Consider the following 22,537-nt stretch of genomic DNA (forward strand, 5'->3'; position numbering starts at 1 on the left):
CTGTTTTTTTCCCCATACCTAATTTAACATTTAAGTTTTTAATCACTTACGTTTTTCCATTGCCCCTCCATAGGCCACTCTAAGGACTTTGGCTTTTATTCTACTATGGAAAACAGCTGCAGTTTTGAATAGAGAAATTGTATTATCTGAGATATGATATAACAGAATCACTCTGGCTGCTCTGTTTGAGAATGGACTATGGTGTGTGTGTGGCAGGTGTTGGGAGTAGGGAGAGGGTGTCCTTTGTGCACTTTATACTCCATAATTGTTTCATTGCAAAAACAACTGTGGCTCTCTTTCCAGTGTTTGCATTTCCTTTTAGCCCCAATATGAATAACAAAATATGGAGACAATAGGAAAACCAGGGATCCAAGAAGCACTGCAGACTTTAGAACCATCTTAGAAAATATGGAATTAGGTGGGAAGCAACGTAAGGCTTTTCAGGGTGTTTAAGGAAGAAACAAAGATAAAGAATCAGGTATAATTCCTAAAAAGTCCTCTCCACCCCTGCTGCCATCATTTAGGTAATTGGTTCTCAAATGCATAGACCCATTAGAATCTCCTGGAGAGCTTTAAAAATACCAGTGCCTGGGCCCCATCCCAGATATACTGATGCAGTTGGTCTGGGGTGGGGCCTAGGTCTCATTATATATGTATATAAAAAAATCCCAGGTGATTCCAATGTGCACCTTGCATTAAAATAAATTGTTTTTCAAGTCTGTTTAGGTCTTATCCTCATATGATCTTGGGTAACTTGTGACTGATTACCTCCACCATCTAGAACAAAACTCTATGGCTTGAGGAATTTCAACTGGCATTTATGATCTTATTCTCTGGAGGTAGGGTGGTGGAGGGGAAGGTTATCTTCATGTTGTGTCTGAAGGCAGGGTCATTTCCTTCATGTAGAGGCAAAGTGATGTTAGTTTTCCACCTACATTAGGAGATCTAAGAAGGCACAACTCAAGCTAATAGGCAGTGCACACTGTGGTTTAAACCTTTTCTCAGTTATCCTATGTGGCATTGTACCATAAAGTATCCCTCAGGGAAGGATCAAATATGTTGCCACAGAGGGTATACCTACTTCGTCTTTCTCTGCTGAATGGCTCACCACACCACTGAAAGCCATGAATTACTCGTTATTAGGCCCTAAAGAATCCTGTCTTTGTGGCAGTGGCCTTAAAAATATTGTTTCTGACTTGTGTTAGTCAGCCTTTAAGATGGCCTCCAGTGATTCCTGCTTTCTGGTTTGTATGCCTTTGTTAATTCCCTCCCCTTGAGTACAGGCAGAAGTGACAAGACACTTCTGCAGATTAGGCTATGAAATACTGTGACTTCTGTTTTGGGCACTCTTTTTCATTCTCTCTGATTCCTTGCTCTGTGGGAAACAAACTGCCATGTTGTAAGTGGAGCTATGGAGAGGCTCAAGTGGCGAAGAAGTGGTATTTCAAACCCACAGCCAGTGAGGATCTAAGGTCGATCCCTCTCTGAGTTGAGCATTGAGGTAACAGATAACTGCAGTTCTGGCCAACACCTTGATTGCAGCCTTATAAAAGATTCTAGCTAGAGACACCTAGCTAAAGCATGCCCAGGTCCCTAACCGCATTAACTATGAGATAATGAAAACTTGCTGTTTAAGCCATTAAGTTTTAGGATAATTTGTTACACAACAATAGATAACTAATACGTGTCTGGCTGGATTTATCAAGAGAAAGGCCTTCCATCTTCAAGCTAAATGTTATTATTCATTTCACATTTCAATTATTAGACTAAAAGTTCTATTCATATGAAAAGAAAATAAATTTTTATCATCTCATAAATTCAATTTGAGGATTTGGAAACTCCTGAAATTGAAGAGACTAGGACTTTCTCTGTTGCTTTCTGGCAAATCTTCTCAACTCAGGAGAAAGTAAGGAGGACCTTCAAGATGGTGGAGGAGTAAGACATGGAGATCACCTTCCTCCCCACAAATACATCAAAAATACATCTACATATAGAACAACTCCTACAGAACACCTACTGAATGCTGGCATAAGTCCTCAGACTTCCCAAAAGGCAGGAAACTCCCCACGTACCTGGGTAGGGCAAAAGAAAAAAGAAAAAACAGAGACAAAAGAATAGGGATGGTACATGCACCTCTGGGAGGGAGCTGTGAAGGAGGAAAAGTTACCACACACTAGGAAGCCCTGTCTCTGGTGGAAATGGGGGGTGCGTGGGGGGCAAGCTTCAGAGCCACAGAGGAGAGTGTAGCAACAGGGGTGCAGAGAGCAAAGCGAAGAGATTCCCGCACAGAGGATCAGTGCCGACCAGCACTCACCAGCCTGAAAGGCTTCTCTGCTCGCCCACCGAGGCGGATCGGGGCTGGGAGCTGAGGCTCGGGCTTCGGAGTTCAGATCCCAGGGAGAGGACTGGGGTTGGCTGCGTGAACACAGCCTGAAGGGGGCTAGTGAGCCACAGCTAACCTGTGGGGAGTCCGGGAAAAAGTCTGAAACTGCCTAAGACTCAAGAGACCATTGTTTCGGGGTGTGCGAGGAGATTCAGAACACCGCCTAAACGAGCTTCACAGACGGTGCGAGCCACGGCTATCAGCGCAGACGCCAGAGATGGGCCTGAAACACTAAGGCTGCTGCTGCAGCAACCAAGAAGGCTGTGTCTAATTGGTAATTACCATTACTATTAATTGATATTTATTGGACATTCCATCCAAAAACAACAGAATACACTTTCTCCTGAAGTGCTCATGGAACATTCTCCAGGATAGATCATATCTTGGGTCACAAATCAAGCCTTGGTGAGTTTAAGAAAATTGAAATCATATCAAGCACCTTTTCTGACCACAGCGCTATGAGACTAGATATCAATAACAGGAAAAAAACTGTAAAAATACAAATACATGGAGGCTAAACAATACACTACTAAATAACCAAGAGATCACTGAAGAATTCAAGAGGAAACCAAAAAAAGCCTAGAAACAAATGACAATGAAAACACGACGACCCAAAACCTATGGGATGCAGCAAAAGAAGTTCTAAGAGGGAAGTTTATAGCAATACAATCCTACCTCAAGAAAGAAGAAACATCTCACATAAACAACCTAACTTTAAACCTAAAGCAATTAGAGAAAGTACAAAAAAAAATCCAGAGTTAGAAGAAGGAAAGAAATGATAAAGATCAGATCAGAAATAAATGAAAAAGAAATGAAGGAAACGATAGCAAAGATCAATAAAACTAAAAGCTGGTTCTTTAAGAAGATAAACAAAATTGATAAACCTTTAGCCAGACTCATCAAGAAAAAAGGGGAGAAGACTCAAATAAACAGAATTAGAAATGAAAAAGGAGAAGTAACAACTGACACTGCAGAAATACAAAGGATCATGAGACATTACTACAAACAACTATATGCCAACAAAATGGACAACCTGGAAGAAATGGACAAATTCTTAGAAAAGCACAACCTTCTGAGCCTGAACCAGGAAGAAATAGAAAATATGAACAGACCAATCACAAGCACTGAAATTGAAACTGTGATTAAAAATCTTCCAACAAACAAAAGCCCAGGACCAGATGGCTTCACAGGCGAATTCTATCAAATATTTAGAGAAGAGCTAACACCTATCCTTCTCAAACTCTTCCAAAATATAGCAGAGGGAGGAACATTCCCAAACTCATTCTGCGAGGCCACCATCACCCTGATACCAAAACCAGACAAAGATGTCACAAAAAAAGGAAACTACAGGCCAATTTTGCATCTATGTGTATCGATACACATAGATGTGAAAATCCTCAACAAAATACTAGCAAACAGAATCCAACAGCACATTAAAAGGATCATACACCATGATCAAGTGGGGTTTATCACAGGAATGCAAGGATTCTTCAATATATGCAAGTCAATCAATGTGATACTCCATATTAACAAACTGAAGGATAAAAACCATTGATCATCTCAAATAAATGCAGAAAAAGCTTTCAACAATATTCAACACCCATTTATGATAAAAACCCTCCAGAAAGTAGGCATAGAGGGAACTTACCTCAACATAATAAAGGCCATATATGACAAACCCACAGCCAACATCATTCTCAATGGTGAAAAGCTGAACCCATTTCCTCTAAGATCAGGAGCAAGACAAGGTTGTCCACTCTCACCACTGTTATTCAACATAGTTTTGGTAGTTTTAGCCCCAGCAATCAGAGAAGAAAAAGTAATGAAAGGAATCCAAATAGAAAAAGAAGAAGTAAAGCTGTCACTGTTTGCAGATGACATGATACTATACATAGAAATCCTAAAGATGCTACCAAAAAACTACTAGAGCTAATCAATGAATTTGGTAAAGTAGCAGGATACAAAATTAATGCACAGAAATCTCTTGCATTCCTACACACTAATGATGAAAAATCTGAAAGAGAAATTAAGGAAACAATCCCATTTACCATTGCAACAAAAGAATAAAATACCTAGGAATAAACCTACCTAAGGAGACAAAAGACCTGTGCAGAAAACTATAAGACACTGGTGAGAGAAATTAAAGATGATACAAACAGATTGAGAGATATACCATGTTCTTAGATTGGAAGAATCAACATTGTGAAAATGACTGTACTACTCAAAGCAATCTACAGATTCAATGCAATCCCTATTAAACTACCAATGGCATTTTTCACAGAACTAGAACAAAAAATTTCACAATTTGTGTGGTAACACAAAAGACTGCAAATAGCCAAAGCAATCTTGAGAAAGAAAAATGGAGCTGGAGGAATAAGGCTCCCGACCTCAGACTATACTACAAAGCTACAGTAATCAAGACAATATGGTACTGGCACAAATCAGAAATACAGATCAATGGAACAGGATAGAAAGCCCAGAGATAAACCCACGTACATATGGTCACCTTATTTTTGATGAAGGTGGCAAGAATATACAATGGAGAAAAGACAGCCTCTTCAATAAGTGCTGCTGGGAAAACTGGACAGCTACATGTAAAGGAATGAAATTAGAACACTCCCTAATACCATACATGAAAATAAACTGAAAATGGATTACAGACCTAAATGTAAGGCCGGACACTATCAAACTCTTAGAGGAAAACATAGGCAGAACACTCTATGACATAAATCACAGCAAGATCCTTTTTGACCCACCTCCTAGAGAAATGGAAATAAAAACAAAAATAAACAAATGGGACCTAATGGAACTTAAAATCTTTTGTACAGCAAACGAAACCATAAACAAGACAAAAAGACAACTCTCAGAATGGGAGAAAATATTTGCAAATGAAGCAACTGAAAAAGGATTAATCTCCAAAATTTACAAGTGCAGCTCAATATCCAAAAAACAAACAACCCAATCCAAAAATGGGCAGAAGACCTAAATAGACATTTCTCTAAAGAAGATATACAGATAGCCAACAAACACGTGAAAGGATGCTCAACATCACTAGTCATTAGAGAAATGCAAATCAAAACTAAAGCGAGGTATCACCTCACACCAGTCAGAATAGCCATCATCAAAAAATCTACAAACAAGAAATGCTGGAGAGGGTGTGGAGATAAGGGGACCCTCTTGTGCTATTGGTGGGAATGTAAACTTATCCAGCCACTATGGAGAACAGTATGGAGGTTCCTTAAAAAACTAAAAATAGAACTACCATACGACCCAGCAATCCCACTACTGGGCATATACCCTGAGAAAACCGTAATTCAAAAAGAGTCATGTACCACAGTATTCTTTGCAGCACTACTTACAATAGCCAGGACATGGACACAACCTAAGTGTCCATCGACAGATGGATGGATAAAGAAGATGTGGCACATATATACAATGGAATATTACTCAGCCATAAAAAGAAATGAAATTGAGTTATTTGTAGTGAGGTGGATGGACCTAGAGTCTGTCATTGACAGTGAAGTAAGTCAGAAAGAGAAAAACAAATACCATATGCTAACACATATATATGGAATCTAAAAAGAAAAAAAAAATGGTTCTGACAAGCCTAGAGGCAGGACAGGAATAAAGATGCAGACATAGAAAATGGACTTGAGGACATGGGGAGGGGAAAGGGTAAACTGGGACGAAATGAGAGAGTGGCATGGACATATATACACTACCAAACGTCAAATAGATAGCTAGTGGGAAGCAGCCACATAGCACAGGGAGATCAGCTCAGTGCTTTGTGACCACCTAGAGGGGTGGGATAGGGAGGGTGGGAGGGAGATGCAAGAGGGAGGGGATATGGGGATATATGTATACGTATTGCTGATTCACTTTGTTATACAGCAGAAACTAACACACCACTGAAAAGCAATTATATTCCAATAAAGATGTTAAAAAAAAAAAAGTACGTTTTCTTGGCAAACCATTCGAAGTTAGAGGATGAGTGGAAGCATATGTGGGCCGGAAGGTACATCACCTTCATTGAAAGCAGCAGCTCTGCTGTATGAATATAGAAGTGGAATAAAGAGTAGCCTGGGGGTGGGGCAATATAGGGGTAGGAAATTGAGATACAAACTATTATGTTTAAAATAAGCTACAAGGATATATTGTACAACACAGGGAATATAGCCAATATAATAACTATAAATGGAATATAACCTTCAAAAAGTGTGAATCACTATATTGGACACCTATAACTTACCTAATATTGTATATCAGCTCTCTATCAATTAAGAATAGTAAAGCTTAAAATAAAGAGTAGCCTGGCAACAGTGTTGAAATAGGCTTGAAGGTTTAATGAACTATGTCATATTAAGATATGCATTAAGAACTCAAATCAGAGAGACCAATTAATAGATAGTCTCTAAAAACTTTTAAGGTGATCATAGAAATGGTCAAGGCTGATAATCATCAGATACCCACAAGTTAGTCACAGTGGCCTGAATCTATTCTAATAGAGCAGTTGGTATATTCTGATTGACCAGTAACCACTCATACTCATCATTAAATATTTTTAATGTCACTCTGGTTCATAGTAAACTTTTACATAAACTTTTGGTTTTCTTTAGCCATGTGTCACCTGCGTGTAAAGTTGAAGTATGAGAGGTACAGGATCTCTTGTGTCTTATTCATGCCCAAGTATATGGCAGTGGGATAGTAGCGTAAATGAAGCCACATGATAAAGCTTACACATCTTTCTGATGCATCACTTTTTCTCACTGGTGTGAATTTTATACTAAAGCAAACATAAATATATTGTGGAATAAAATGCAAAAATCACATGTGTTTTAAGAGAATGATTTTCAAGAAAATTTGTGTCTTTGGTGGGCTACCTTTGCATTATTCCTTAGACTCATTCTCTACCTCTACTACTATTGGTATTTCAGTAGAAAATTGTGAGAGGCTCTGATTTAGGATATTTGTGGATACAGAATTGCTTTTACTATAGCCGGTCCCATAGTCCATCTCTATGTTATTTGTCACTTTAGAGAATCAGAAGGGCAAACTCTAAGAGATGGAAACTAAGAATTTATCTCCAGCATCCCTTCTCTTCTGTCATTAAGTTGAATTTTAGCCAACTCAAAGGCTGATAATTTATATTATAGCATTTTTTATGTAACAGTGTTTTAGTTCACTAATTGCATTGAAAGTATCTTTTTTATTACTTCTTTTGTTAACATTTTATATTCTTCTGTTTAATTTTTTCCTTCCTAATTCTTGGCAACCAATGTATTTAACCAATTTTCTCTTTCAAAGAACATTTAGAAAATGTTACTCTGTTTATCTGGCTATTTTGCACAGTGCTTTCCATTTGTAAGTAAAGAGGTGCATTTAAAAGTTGAATAGGAGTCAGAATTAGAAATTTTATCATTTTTTTCCTCCTTTTGAGTCAAATATGACAGTATAGACTATTATATATGAAGTGAAGTGCCAAAACATGTCACATTTGCATGCAAATATAAAGGTTATATGTCAATAGGAATAATTTTTTTAAAAGACCACTAACTAATAATCCTAATCATCCAAGAGTAGGAAGTACATGCTGAGTGACCTAGACTCTTGTGGCAGCTCTGAACCTAACCAGCTATGTGATTTGGGATCTGTTACAATCTCAATTTCCTGGTCTACACATGAATAGTAAGGACTAAGGCCACTTGCAGTTTTTAGATTCTTGAATTCTAAGTGTATGTAACTAGTGAAGATTTTATTTTCTAAAATTTTCATGTTAAGTGTAAAAAAAAAAGGGGGGGAGGGAGGATAAAGAATTATAAGTAAGTGTTTCTAGAAACACTACTGGATTGGACTTACTGCTAAATGTTGGTTAATTCAGCATTGCTTTGTAATTTGTTCATAACTGTAACTCTATAGTCAGAGCATTTGGTCCTAATATAGCTCATATCTTATATACATACACACTGTTTCTGTTTAAATTTCCATATAATCATGTTTTCACCCTAACTTTTTAAAATAAAGTACGGTTAGTCTCATTATGAATTTTCTTTGATACTCAAACATTGAGTGAATTCATATAAAAAATTGATTATGGACAGACACTCTGCTAGACACTAAGGAAACAAATATGAAAAACATAGGTCCTCAAAAAAAAAAAAAACCCACATAGGTCCTCTTCTGCTCTCAGTATGTTCACAAGACAACAGTAACAGAAGCCTGATCTAGGAACCTAGGCTAGCAAGGCCCTTGAATCGTACAACAGTTAATATCATTCATGGCGTTTCCCCAGAGTATATCTGAGGAAGGGCAATTCTTTCTAGCTTCCTGCAGCCTAATCATGTAGGTTGAGTCTCAAGAAAATCAAATGAACCTGTTATTTCTGTTAACTTAGCCTTTTCATGTAACTCTCTCTTATAAATGTATTATCAGATAATATTTGTATAAAATAAAGGGACTAAAAAGGTAAATACTTTGAAATTAAAACCACCCTTATTAGCGTACCACCAATTTAATTTAGATAAATGTTGGCCTTCTACTGATGAACAATAAAGTGCTAACAAGATCTGTCAATGCCAGAATTATGAAGTAGAAATTTATCTTTCCAATAACTCCATTATCTGTAGCCTGGCCTCAAGCCTTCATTGCTATTCAGGGCCTCAAATCCCTAAGTATAGACTCTACTTTGAGCATTGTGCTCTTGCCATTGAACAGGAAAACAACTTTCAATGCTGCCATATTTTGAATGGCAGAGATTTCTAGAGATTAGAAAAACTACTAACTTTAAATATGCATATTTTTTAAATGTTGTACTATTCTACTCATGAACTCAAATATAGTTTAACTTTAAAATCCTGTAAGTTCTTTTATCTACAGTGATTTTACTTATAAGATCCAATTTAGTTGACAAGAGTATGTGGCAAAACATATTTCACATTTTTGTATTGTTCCCTGTGAGACGTCTATTGTAAGAATTGCTGCAGGCTGTCATTTTTGTCTGCTGTCCAGGATTTGCTGGCCTGAGTACTGTGTACTAGACTTGGTGTTGCTCATGAGGGGGAGGGGGAACTTGCAATTGAGCCAGACGGTTTTGTTATTGCTTTAGAATTAAAAGCATATGAAACAGATACAGCTTATTAAGGTTTTTTTTTTTATAAATAACATAAACTTAAATAACAAAACAGTAAAGTTCAAATACAACTTAAAATAGAGTTTAATGCGGTAACCACAGGAAAAAAGCATGATTATTTGTGGGAAGAACATTATTAAAAGCCATATTCCCGAATATGAATTATACAAAAGATAGATTATGTTACTTGAAAAAAACACAAAAGATTTTTGAATTTTACTTTTAGGGATTATAAAATGTTATTTTGTGGTGAGTGAGATGAAGTACAGTATTATCATCATTATTGCTATTTTATATACAAGATTTTTGAAAACATCCTTTAAGCAATACCCTTTCAATTGGGAGCAGCATTAGGAATTTTGTTCTTGTTAATAGGTACAAGCATGTTCTAATCTTATACTCTTGTAAAACTACCTCTTTGATTCATTTCCATAATAGAATTTTTGAGAATATTCCTTCTTTTCTGATTAGAATTTAAGTGGTTCATAATTTTTCACTAGAAATCATTCAGATACTGCTCATCTTCCATGGTTAGTGTTGGCTTGATTATCTGACAAATCATTCCAGCAGCTTTTAGGTCTGACACATCTTATATAACATCATCTGCATTATTATTATTATAGCAGCCATTTTATAAGCAGATAGGAATATTTAAATAATCATTATCAGATAATCAAATCTAACATAGTCTTAAGGGTAAATTAATTTAAGAAAAAAACATTACTATTACTGACATCATGATTGTACAACCAGTTTTACAATTTTTTACAACTTTTAGTTACTAAATCTGATTTTTGTGTATATTTTTTCAAATCTTTCTTTAATGCAGTCTCTTAAAATAAACATAAATGCGCAAGTCCAGCTTGATCAGTTTTTCAGTAGTTTTCCAGCCTTTCTTGGTTACTTAAAAAAAAAAAAAAAAGAAAAGAAAAAAAGGAAGAAAACAGTCCACTTAAAGAAATCTCCCTGCTGGAACTGGTTTCTTATATGCCATATATGATTAGGTTATTGCCATAGGAAGAAAGTGGGCTGTTTTTTGTTCTTTCTTCGTTTTTTTCCCTCTTACAGGAACCCCCTTTTGATTTAAGGCAACAAACATTTCTCCTCCACTGTGTGTCCATTTAGCTGATGCATATGTGTTGTAGTGGTTTTCCAGAATTAATTCTTTGAAGTTACAATCTTCATTGCATTCTTTCTGCAAAGAACAACAAACAAACAACATTATCCAAATGATTTTTGGAGGGACTCAATTAGACAAAGAATAAGCAGTAATATTTGGTAGAATTAAAGCATACATGACTTTTTTTGAGCAGGCATAATGCAGTTTATTATACATACTTAGCATATTTGAAAAAGGATTAAATTTTTTAAAAGATAAAATGATACACATTTAGTTATGCAATATAGTTCAAACATGTAGCTTTTTGGCAGTCAGTTGCTACTTTTCTTAAGTATTAAGAGCTATTTCCCCCTAATTAGCAGCTCTCATATTACTATGCCCAAGTCACTCTTTCCCTAACACTGACATTTTGATACAACTAGCAGAGCCTCTGCCTCCCTCAGCTGAAGGACATATTTCACAACTTTTTTTCATTTACTATTACACTGCCTGTGATAGTGATGGAAAATAAAAAGTTAATTTGTTCATCCAACTATTCATTCATTCACTTAAACCTGTATTTTTATGTAGTCTGTGCCAGGAATACAAAGGAAAGTCAATTATACTTTGTTATAGTGGGATAAACTGTTGCATATTTCATGTTATAATAAAGTGGGAACAATGGGAATGCTTACAGTTCAAAGCCCGTGATTGTGAGATTGATGTTGATAAACAAACGTCTGGATTTTTTTTCCCCAAGAATTTTCATGTCAGCAAAGTGCACATTGGGTGAACTTTAACAAAAAGAGCTTTAATACTGACAGATGGACATTTTAGATTTTTAGAATCTAAAGTACAAATGGAATTTTAGAGCTGGAAGGATCCTTAGAGGTCAGTTAATCCGGCTTGTTTTACAGATGAAGAAACCAAAGTCCAGAGAACTTAAGCAAATTGTCCAAGATCACACAGAAAATTTAATTCTTAAGTATAAAATATTTTAATGAAATCATTGAATTATGTAGTTTGAGAGGAATTAATTTCATTTTTACTTTTCAGAAAGGGAAGATATTTTTGACAAAAATAAGTTTGAGAAATTAAGTCTAAGCTATCAATTATCAATACCTTTGCATAGAGTTTTCCTTCCTTGTTCATTGCAAGATAATATTCACTTTCCACTCCTTTGATTGCTACAATTCCAACGGCCACTGTCCTGATTTCCATGATGTCTGCAAGGAATCACAGAAAGATATGTCAGTTATTCACTCAGCTTTGCAGATTATCCAAGAATGACCATTTGTCCTTATTTCTGTTTCATTTGGAAGTTAAGATTATTAATGTGATTATTTACTCAGCCTGAGACCCCCATCCACCCATAACATGTACACACAAACACCAGATTAGTCCTTATTAAATGTGGGAAGTGCGAACTATTGATTTTTTATTTTGTAGAAAAAGATGTTTGGATTCAAAAAAAAGAGTTACATATTTGAATTTAGCTTTTTCTTCTCTAGAATTACAGTTCTAATTTACTATAATAATAATAGTAACATCAATAATACCTAATGTTTATTGAATTTATACCACATGCAAAGGATTGTTTTAGCACTCATGTATTAATACATGTACTTATCACCAAGACTATAAGGCAAGTACTCATATTATCTCCAGTTTACAGATCAAGAAACTCAGGTACAAAGAAGTAATTTGCCCAAATTCTAAGCTGGTAAGTGGCAGAAGTGGAATTTGAACCCAAAAGGTCTGGCTCTTAATCATTATATAATGCTATGAAAGTATATAATTAGCTAACATCTTTAATTTTCTACTTAAACTTTATATTAATAATTAGCGCTGACAGAATATTTCTTGAATATACTAAAAATGAATAAAATTCCGATTAAAGCAATTGTAAATGATGGTAAACAGAACCAACTACCTTTAAAAAATTAAATATTTTATTTTGATTTATTTTTTAAAATTTTTATTAGAGTATGGTTGATTTACAATGTTGTATTAGTTTCAGGTGTATAACAAAGTGAATCAGTTATACATATACATATATCCACTCTTTTTTAGATTCTTTTCCCATATAGGCCATTACAGAGTACTGAGTAGAGTTCTCTGTTCTATACAGTAGGTCCTTATTAGTTATCTATTTTATATATAGTAGTGTGTATATGTCAATCCAGTCTACCAATTTATCCCTCCCCTCCCTTACCCCCTGGTAACTATAAGTTTGTTTTCTACATCTGTAATTCTGTTTCTGTTTTGTACATAAGTTCATTTGTACCCTAAAAAATATTAAATATTTTAAACTGATAGTGAGTTTTTTGATAATGAAAACACAGTCTAAAACCAAATTATGAGTCCTGCTCATATAATACTTTATAACTTTACACCATTTAATTAATTTTTTAACCATTATTGAAATTGCCACAAGAATGTTAACTTACTGTTTCATTATATATCATTTCCGAAAGTGCTGTATTTTAATGACTCTAACTACTGTAAAAAAACTCTCAATTTTTTTAAATGGCGTAGAAATTAAAAGTTTAGTGAACCATTTTATGTAACTACTGTTAATTATACTTTCAACTTGAGACATTCTCTTTCTTGCGCTTAACATAATGCAAAGAAAATTCCAAGTGAAAATTATCTGCATAAATCAAGTTTCCAGAAGCTGTTTTCTAAAATATTCACTTAAGTGGAGGAAATTCTAATTTTTTATTCCATGCCTTCACTTCATCCTCTTATTTATTCTTCTGGCTTCAGTTTTCCTATCTGGAGAATAAAATTTTTACCCATTTCATCCGGATTAATGTAGCCTAGTTAATATGTGTTATCTGTTTCCAATATATGCTGCATATAGAAACCATTTTCCCACTATACTATGCTTAGCACTAGTCAGAGCTCATCCAGTTGAGAGTTCTACAGCTGCTCATCTAGAAATTGAGGTCTATGAAGAAAATGCAAAGGAATGGATATTTATCTTTTAAAGTATTTATGAAGCATTGTCAGAATGCATAGAACTAGAACTGTATGGTAATTTTAGGATACAAATTAAGAAAAACAGCACTGGTTTCTGAACTACAGAAGTTAAAATCTAGTATAAACAGCAAAACACATATGTCAACACACACGTAGATACACCTTAATTAAAAGAAAAGAAAACTTCTGGAGACACAGCCCTGAAGGAGAAGCTAAGGGAAATGTTAACAATTGCTTACAAGCATGTGAAGGATGTGTTGCTGATGCATTCATGCAAAATTCAACAAATCTTCAGTGAGAGCCAATTCTGTGCTAGGCACAATTCAGAGACAAACCCTGCCCTCTTGGAGCACTTTATGTGGCAGCTAACTCTTCTTGTTCAGCAAAGGAAGATCAAAGGGAAATAATTTATTACGCAGCAGAATCCAAATAGGTTAAGTTTATATCAATACAATGAAGAATACTAAAGAAATTCACTGATTCAACCAATTTGCAATACCTTCAAAATTGAGTAAATATATCTGTTTAAAAACACACGGAATAGTTGATTTCTAAAGATCTTACCACTGTAAAATGTTTTGAAGTCAGTTTTTTCCTTCTAGTCCCTTTCTCCTGCTATTTCCCTCTTTATTCAATATTTTCTCTTAGAAAGGAGAGTACTGATGCATAGGCTTAGAGTATCTTTCATGCTCAGTTTTAATTAGGGAATGAAATCTGTCATGTTTGCTGGCTTTTTCGTTTATAGACCAACTGTCTACAAAATATAACTATAGAATGATAAAGGTATTGTTGATTATGCTATGTGGACACTTTCCCTTCAGGTTCAGTCATGACAGTATATTCATATTGTCCCATCTCTAAACCCTTTTCCTCTATCCCCTGCCTGCCCGTTGCCCACCATATTTTTGTTACACTCTGACACTCAACAGGTGATAAACATTGTTAATCTTATCCCTCCACACATTGGGGTTAAGGACATCAAAAAATCTTTAGATTTTTAACAACCCAATTAAAAAACGGGCAAATTGTCTGAACAGATACCTTACCAAAGTAGATACACAGTTGGCAAATAAGCATATGAACAGATGTTCAATCTTTAAAGATTCTACTTTTAACCAGGATGAGGACAGACTTGAAAATGGCAAGGTTCCTGACACAGTAATATTCTGTATTGTTTGATGTATTTAAAAAATCATTTCACTAGGAAATCAACAGACCTAAAAATATATTGCTTGGAAGAGCATTAAGTAGTACTGGCAGAATTAATACGCTATCAATCCTGACTTTCTGGTCTGTTTTGCCCCGTGTGCTGTACCCTTTTTTATTCAAGAAAACCCAAGAATGAAGAAACTAAAGTTATCATTCTTTCATTTAAGTACAGAGTAGGAAGTAGTGTTCCTACAGATTTTAAAGTGTTTTAACTTTCCTGTTTTCAAAAAAAGTTTTTATTAAGAATTTATTTTTTAGAGAAGTTTTAGGTTCACAGCAAAATTGAGGGGAAGGTACAGAGATTTCCCATCTACCCCCTGCTCCCACACATGCATAGCCTCCCCAGTTATCACATCCCCCACCAGAGTGGTACAGTTGTTATAATTAATGAACCTACATTGACCATCATTATCAACCACAGCCCATAGTTTACTTTGTGGTTTTCTCTTGGTGTTTGGACACGTATCATCATTTTTGTATCATACAGAGTATTTTTACTGCCCTAAGAGTCCTCTGTTCTCGGCCTGTTCATTTCTCTCCCTTACCCGCAACTCTTGGAGACCAGTGATCTTTTCACTGTCTTCATGGTTTTGCTTTTTTCAGAATGTTATATAGTTGGAATAATAGAGTATGTAGCCTTTTCAGGTTGGCTTCTTTCACTTAGTAATATGCATTTAAGTTTCCTCCATGTCTTTTCATGAGTTAGCAGAAAAAAAATTCTTAGTGTTTGATCATGTAAAAATCCACCAATCCCAGCTCCTTCAATATTTCTTTTCCCTGAACCTTTTAAGATTTATATTTAAAAGTTTTGAGGGGCCATATATTAATATAGATGTTCTAGCATGATAACTAAGAATTATTTTAAAGTTGAAAATAAGTGGAAACAGTGGCTTAATGGTTATTAGGCCACTCAGAACATTTAATTTTGTCCTCGACCAAATATACTTTCTTGGGCACATTAAAACTAAGAATTGGTACCAAAAAAGAAAAACATTTTAATGTTAAATGACTTTTATGATTTTCTGTCAAGCTGGGATTGTTAGATGGAAAATCTTCACCATTATATATTTATATTACATTCAAGGCTATAGATTCCATTCATTTTTATATCATAGAAGTACATCCAAATACATACATACATGTACACAAAAAATACATCTCGTATTTCCAAAATAAAGAACTCTTAAAACTCAACAATAAACAAATAAGCAACCCAGTTAAAAAGTGGGCAAAAGGTCTGAACAGATGTCTCATCAAAGAAAATACACAGATGGCAAATAAGCATATGAAAATATGCTCAACATTATATGTCATTAGGGACTTACAGAATAAAACGAGATACCACTACACAACTATTAGAATGACTGAAATTTTTTAAGATACCATTTGCAGACAAGGATGCAGAGCAACTGGAACTGCCATTCATTGCTAGTGGGAATGTAAAGTGGTACAGCCACTTTGGAAAACAGTTTGGTTTCTTACTGAATGCTAAATATACTCTTATCATACAATCCATCAACCCTGCCATAAGTGTTTATACAATTGAGCTTAAAACTTAAGTCCACACCAAAACCTGAACATGAATATTTATAACAGAGTTTTATTCTAAACCATCAAAACTGGAAGCAACCAAAATGCCCTTTAGCATATGAATGGGTAAGCTACGATACATATGCACTTTGGAATATTTTTCAGCGATAAAAGGAAATGAGCTATCAAGACACAAAAAGATACGGAGGAACCTTCAGTGCATATTGCTAAGTGAAAGAAGTCAGTCTGAAAGACTTCATACTGTATGATTCCAGTTGTATGACACTCTGGAAAAGGCTAAACTATAGAGACAGTAAAATGATTAGTTGTTGCCAGGGACTTGGGAAAAGGGCAGTAGGATGAAAATGTGAAGCATGGGATTGTTAAGGCAGTGAAACTGTTTTATATGATACTGTAATAGTGGATACATGATATTATACATTTGTCAAAACACATAGAACTATACAAGGCAAAGAGTGAACTTTAGTGTAGACTATGGAGTTTAGTTAACAATATGTAATTACTGATTCATTAATTGTAACAGATATACCACACTAATGCAAAATGTTAATAGTAGAGGGACTGTGTGGGGAAGTGGTAGTGGTATGTAGGGACTCTACTATCTACTCATTTTTTCCTGTAAATCTAAAACTGTTTTAAAGAAAAGTCTATTAATTTAAAAAATACAGTCTAGATTTTAATTAATAATATTATATGATTGAGTATATAAGAAACTATAGAGTTGATGCTTAAACATAGCAGGAATTAGGGCACCGACCCTGGCAGAGTAGAAAATCCATGTATCAGAGTCGGCCCTCTGTATCTGTAGGTTCCACAACCACAGGTTCAACCAACCGCAGATCATGTACTACCTTAGTACATATTTATTGAAAAAAAAATCATTTATAAGTGGACTAACACAGTTCAAACCCATTTTGTTCGAGAGTCAACTGTAGTGGAACTTTTTATGATTTATTCTTATCCCAAATATGTAGTACTTCTGGGCTTTGTTATTCATTACTACTATTAATGTCTTTGGTGATGGATTAAGAACTGCTTACCACATTAATGACTTCTTTTTGTGAAATATGGACAGTTATGAGGAGTAAGTTTACAATGCAAACACACTTTGGGAAGTGTAGGAAATACAAATATTCTATATACAGACCACTACTACACTCGTGTGTGATATCTCTCAGGTGTATTGGGATAGAAAAATAACTGAGGTCCAGGAATATTTTAGAAACCTGATCTGGTGACTTTAATTGTGATGTCATCAAAATATCTGGATATTAATAAAATACATATCAAAATTCAGTTAGTATTTCCTCCTACAGAAAACAAAAATGAATGATACCCAGCAGTATATGCCAGATGCTAAAAAGAACAGGATGGAAAATCAATTCAACCGTTATTCAGAAGAAAGAGGTGTTATATATCCTAGGTGGTCAAGGGAGGATTTGAGGAACAGATAGAACTTGAATTACATCTTGAAGGATAGATAAGGTTGACATAGGTAGAATGGAAACGTCATGCTAATTGATAAATAAAAGTATATGTAAGATAGTAGAGTCAACGATTCGTAAGTTATTTTCAGAAGATTGAAATTAGAGCTATCTGTCTGGAGTAGGAAACGTATCAAAGAGGTAGAAAAAGGTGGAAAAGGAGTTAGGATGAGATTGTTGAGGGCCTTGATTGCCAATTTAAGGAATTTTAACTTTTGTTTGTAGACAATGAGGAGTCATCGAAGGTTTGAAATTTGAAAAATGTCAGGGTATAAATTGTGTTTTAGAAAAATTAATTGGATGTGCAGAGTAGTTAGAGAAAATTACTAGACTTGTATAAGCCTGATTTTCTTCCTCTGCTCATAGTATGAGTTGACCCATAATGGGCTATTGTTGTGATTTTTAAGTTAATAGATAAATATTTTCAAAATGTCTCAGTTTAACTTCGAATACGGGAAGTATCAGTAGTTATAACCCATATGAACAGAAGCTCTTTGGTGTCCTCAATAATTTTTATGAGTGTAAAGTTGTCTCAAGTCTAAAAAGTTTGAAAACACCTTTTCAAAATTAATTTTATTTCTCCTGGTCTGTTTAGTTGAAGTTTGTACTTTGTATATTGTACCCTTATTATTGTAGGTTAAATAGTTTTGGCCGCTTTATATAACTTTCTACATACATAGGTTTATAAATAAAATCTCCATGGCACATGCATACAGAAATGCTCAATATATTCCAAAATGTCTGGAGAATTTCTTAATGATATTTTAAAACATCAAGTTGCAAATTATAATTAAATTATGTAAGTAAATAGTAAAACATGTAAAACATTTGTTTGATCACCTTGGTTACTAGTTTAATGTTAGTATGGTTTTAATTAAAGAGTAAGGCTAAGAAATGTATTTACACTGCTCTGATTTTTGTGCACTGTTACAATTACAAGAACAGGAAAGAATTTTTCTAAATATGTGTTGTGTATTTGACACATTAAAATCCTGTATCTTAGTGTTATATTTTTTACATATCCTGCATGTGATTGCTCCAATTATTATTAAACCTGTGTGTGTGCATGCACACGCAATATTGTAAATTCAAAAGAATTGACTTCAAAGGACAATAGACTCTTGATTCTGTATACTGTGTCTCTCTTGGACATCTTCAGTCCCTCCCTTCATTGCCTTTTGATTACAAAAATCCACTTTCCAAATTTTTCTCTCAATAAGGCTGTTTTAAGATATTCATAGACCCTAAGTACTACTATTTCCCAAGACCACCCTATACCAATCTAACATTAAAATACATCCATATTTCTCATTAGATACAATATTTTATAACTTTTAAAGTTTTATACAAGTTTTCTTTTGAAATTACTTGGCCGAAAGTAACTCATTTTATTTATCATTTGCTATCAACTTTCTGCAAATATTGTACATTCTAGGGAGTTCTTGCAAAGTGAAAATAAATTAGCAAATTGTTTTCAAATGTTATAAAAAATATTGATAAATTTAATAAATAATGAAGTTGGCTTGATATATTTTTTAAGTTAAATATTTGCTAATCTCTTTTTATTTTCTTGTCAAATTTTACTGTCAATATCTAAATTTCAAAGGTTTAAATATATTTGTAAGCTTGATGTTTTCACAGGCTCTAGGCTCTGTGCCTATGGGCCAAATGAATAAAATGTCCCTGCCCTTAACTCTGAAATCTTTTCAAAAGACTATCCCGCTTCCTTTTCACGAGCACCAAATTTCTTGAACGTGTAGACTATATCTGCTCACTTTTCCTCAATTTAACACTTGCATTCTAACTTTTAATCTGTTTAATGGCTTTATCTCTTCAAGGCCATCAATGACCTCCTCAGCGCCAAATTCAAGAGTTTTTCAATAGTCATAAATTTCTTCTCTGCATCTTTTGGCACTCTCAACATCCCTAGTTCTATTCCTAATTCTCACTGTTTCTGTAATCCTGCACTACCTTGATCTATTAATTTATTTTAAAATGGTTAATTTTTGTGTAGCCATATCTATGTATCTTTTTCTATAGTTTATTGTATTTTTTTATGCTTAAAAGTATTTTTTACATTCCCCTATCTGAAATACATTTTATTCTAGCTTTTGTAACTTAAGTTTTAAATATATCTCTTAAATTCATCTGGAATTAATTTTGGGATATGATGTGAGATGAAACTCTAAACTGATATTTTATTCCTGCAAATAGCTAGCTAATTTTTTCAATATTAGCTATTAAATATGTCATTACATTTTTTACTGATGCAATGCCTCTCTTTTACCTTACATTGGCTATCTTGTTTTGTCCCATTGATGTATGTATCTGTCTGCTATGTACCCACACTAATTTATTGTAGGTTACCAATTCTGAAGTGACTCATTACATTTATAGGTAGCTCTGATCCTAGGTGTTACTAAATACTCTCAGATATATGCTCTAAAGCTATGCAGAATAAATCAAAACCTTTTCCACATAACACCCCTTCAAAGAGATGAAGACATTGGTCATGCCCCTCCATCAGGCAAAGCATCTGTAGTTTCTTCAGCCATACCTTATACTGCATGGATTCCAGACTCTTCACCAGTTACATTACTTACTTAAAACCAGTTTCTCAGCAAGAACTAGATCTATATAGATAGCCCAAGACAGAATACTGTTCATTATTTCCCTTAATATAGACCATAAACTACAGTAATATAATCTCACCATCTTCCTTAAGAATATTTTTAATCATTTCATTATTTTAGAGTACTGATATAATAAAAAGTGTGCATATCAAAAAGAAATTTTATTTCAGATTAGCATATTTTCAAGGTTATTTTATAAAGTTTAAGTAAAATAATAATTCATATTTTATATATAAAGACAAATATCAGATATCCCTTTTAACACGATTTATTTCTTTATTTTTAAAGCATGCTTTGAGGAAAAAAAATTTCAAAATGATCTTATGTGGTATGTGCAGAATTGAAATGTATTAAATTAAATGTAAATTAAAATATGAATGTCATAGTGTTAAAGGTGAAAAAATACACTTTGCTACTCTGATCTGATTAATAGAATACTTCTATGCTTTTAAAAGATTAGGTCATTTATTTTTACAATTTCATCTAGTTTTTAAATGGTGAGGTAGGAGAAATAGTGTAATTCTGCTATTTGTAAGTAGTGCTCCACAAATAGAGTACTGCAGATAGAGAGAGTCATTATACCCCCAAAAAAGTGAAGCCAACTCCAGTATGATTGTCACAGTATTTTCTGCAACATATGAAATTATAGCAAATATTCATTGAGTGTTTACTATTGCCAGACCCCATTCTAGGCACTGGGATTTTACCGATCTGGAGAAGAGTATCTAAAAGTGAATTGTGGAGTTATCTTTATGCTTCTTATTAGCTTATATTTAACTCAGTATCCTTTATGCTTCCTATTGTTAACTGACAGCCTGTTAAGGTTATAAATTTATCACCGTATGACAGTGAGTGAACATATTTATATAATAGTGAAAACCATCATGAATTGATTATGTAGTGAAAGGATTAGTTAACTAAGTCATGAGCAAATTTGTCTCATCTCTCTAATTACCAGGCATCTATATTTGATATGTCTGTGTAGGCACTCAAACCATTCTTTTCTAAAGTGGAAAAATATAAAATTGACTTTTTACAAAAATATATAGAAGCTGGGAGAAGATTATGCCTTTAGTTAACTTAATCCGCCAAGCACCTTGGAAACCTCTGGGTGATATACTTAAAATCACTGGAGAAATGATTAGTTGAATTTTTTTTTTTAATTAATTAATTTATTTTTGGCTGTGTTCGGTCTTCGTCTCTGTGCAAGGGCTTCCTCTAGCTGCGGCAAGTGGGGTCCACTCCCCATCACGGTGCGCAGGCCTCCCACCATCACGGCCTCTCCCGTTGCGGAGCACAGGCTCCAGACGCGCAGGCTCAGTACTTGTGGCTCACGGGCCCAGTTTGCGCGGGCCTCTCACTATCACGGCCTCTCCCGCTGAGGAGCACAGGCCCCAGACGCGCAAGGCCCAGTACTTGCGGCTCACGGGCCCAGCCGCTCCGCGGCACGCGGGATCCTCCCAAACCAGGGCCCAAACCCGCGTCCCCCGCACCGGCAGGCAGACTCGCAACCACTGCGCCACCAGGGAAGCCCTAGTTGAATTTTTTAATTCAACCTAAGATTATGTTAACTATTTTAGAAGCAGTGACACATTGATGGCTTATATTGAGGTTGTAAAGTGCACAAGACTTTATTCATGTAAGTAAATCACATCGCCATTTTGTCATCATGTGATTTTTTTTTTTACTAAAGTTCAGGTCTTTATATTTCTGTCTAATATTCAATATCCCTGTCTGTCAGAATGTTTAAAGTTTTAATTCAGCCACCTTAAATCCTATTTGTAAATTGATACGGAATAATTACAAGTAAATGATACATGAGTATATTAGAAAATTATGATACCCGACATATTAGCTATTCCTTTCATTTATTTGTCATCAGCAAATTTGAGAGATGTCTTCATCTCTAATGTGCAATGTTATGTAGCTCTTTTCCATCTTCTATTAATCATTGCACTTTGCGCTTTTTTACACCCATTAGAAGTTATAAGTTTTGATCCTAGCTCTTTTCTCTTGAGGCATACTGGGCTTCCTATTCTCTCCTTGTCATATCTGCAGTCCTTAAAT

At 34.6% G+C, this 22,537-nt stretch overlaps 2 protein-coding genes across 8 annotated transcripts in view; one reads left to right on the forward strand and one right to left on the reverse strand.

Moving 5' to 3' along the window:
• FAM227B (family with sequence similarity 227 member B) overlaps positions 1-22,537 on the forward strand; it is a 280,693-nt gene that overhangs the window by 95,030 nt on the left and 163,126 nt on the right. The window lies entirely within an intron of this gene.
• The window catches only part of FGF7 (fibroblast growth factor 7), a 65,019-nt gene continuing 51,991 nt past the window's right edge, over positions 9,510-22,537 (reverse strand). Inside the window, exons 3-4 of the mRNA XM_007170429.3 lie at positions 11,731-11,834; positions 9,510-10,704 (exon numbers count right to left, since the gene is read on the reverse strand). Coding sequence (XP_007170491.1) covers positions 10,510-10,704; positions 11,731-11,834 — 299 coding nt within the window. The 3' untranslated portion in view covers positions 9,510-10,509. The remainder of the gene's footprint in view (positions 10,705-11,730; positions 11,835-22,537) is intronic.

Source organism: Balaenoptera acutorostrata, chromosome 3 (assembly GCF_949987535.1).
Source record: "Balaenoptera acutorostrata chromosome 3, mBalAcu1.1, whole genome shotgun sequence".
NCBI lineage: Eukaryota > Metazoa > Chordata > Mammalia > Artiodactyla > Balaenopteridae > Balaenoptera > Balaenoptera acutorostrata.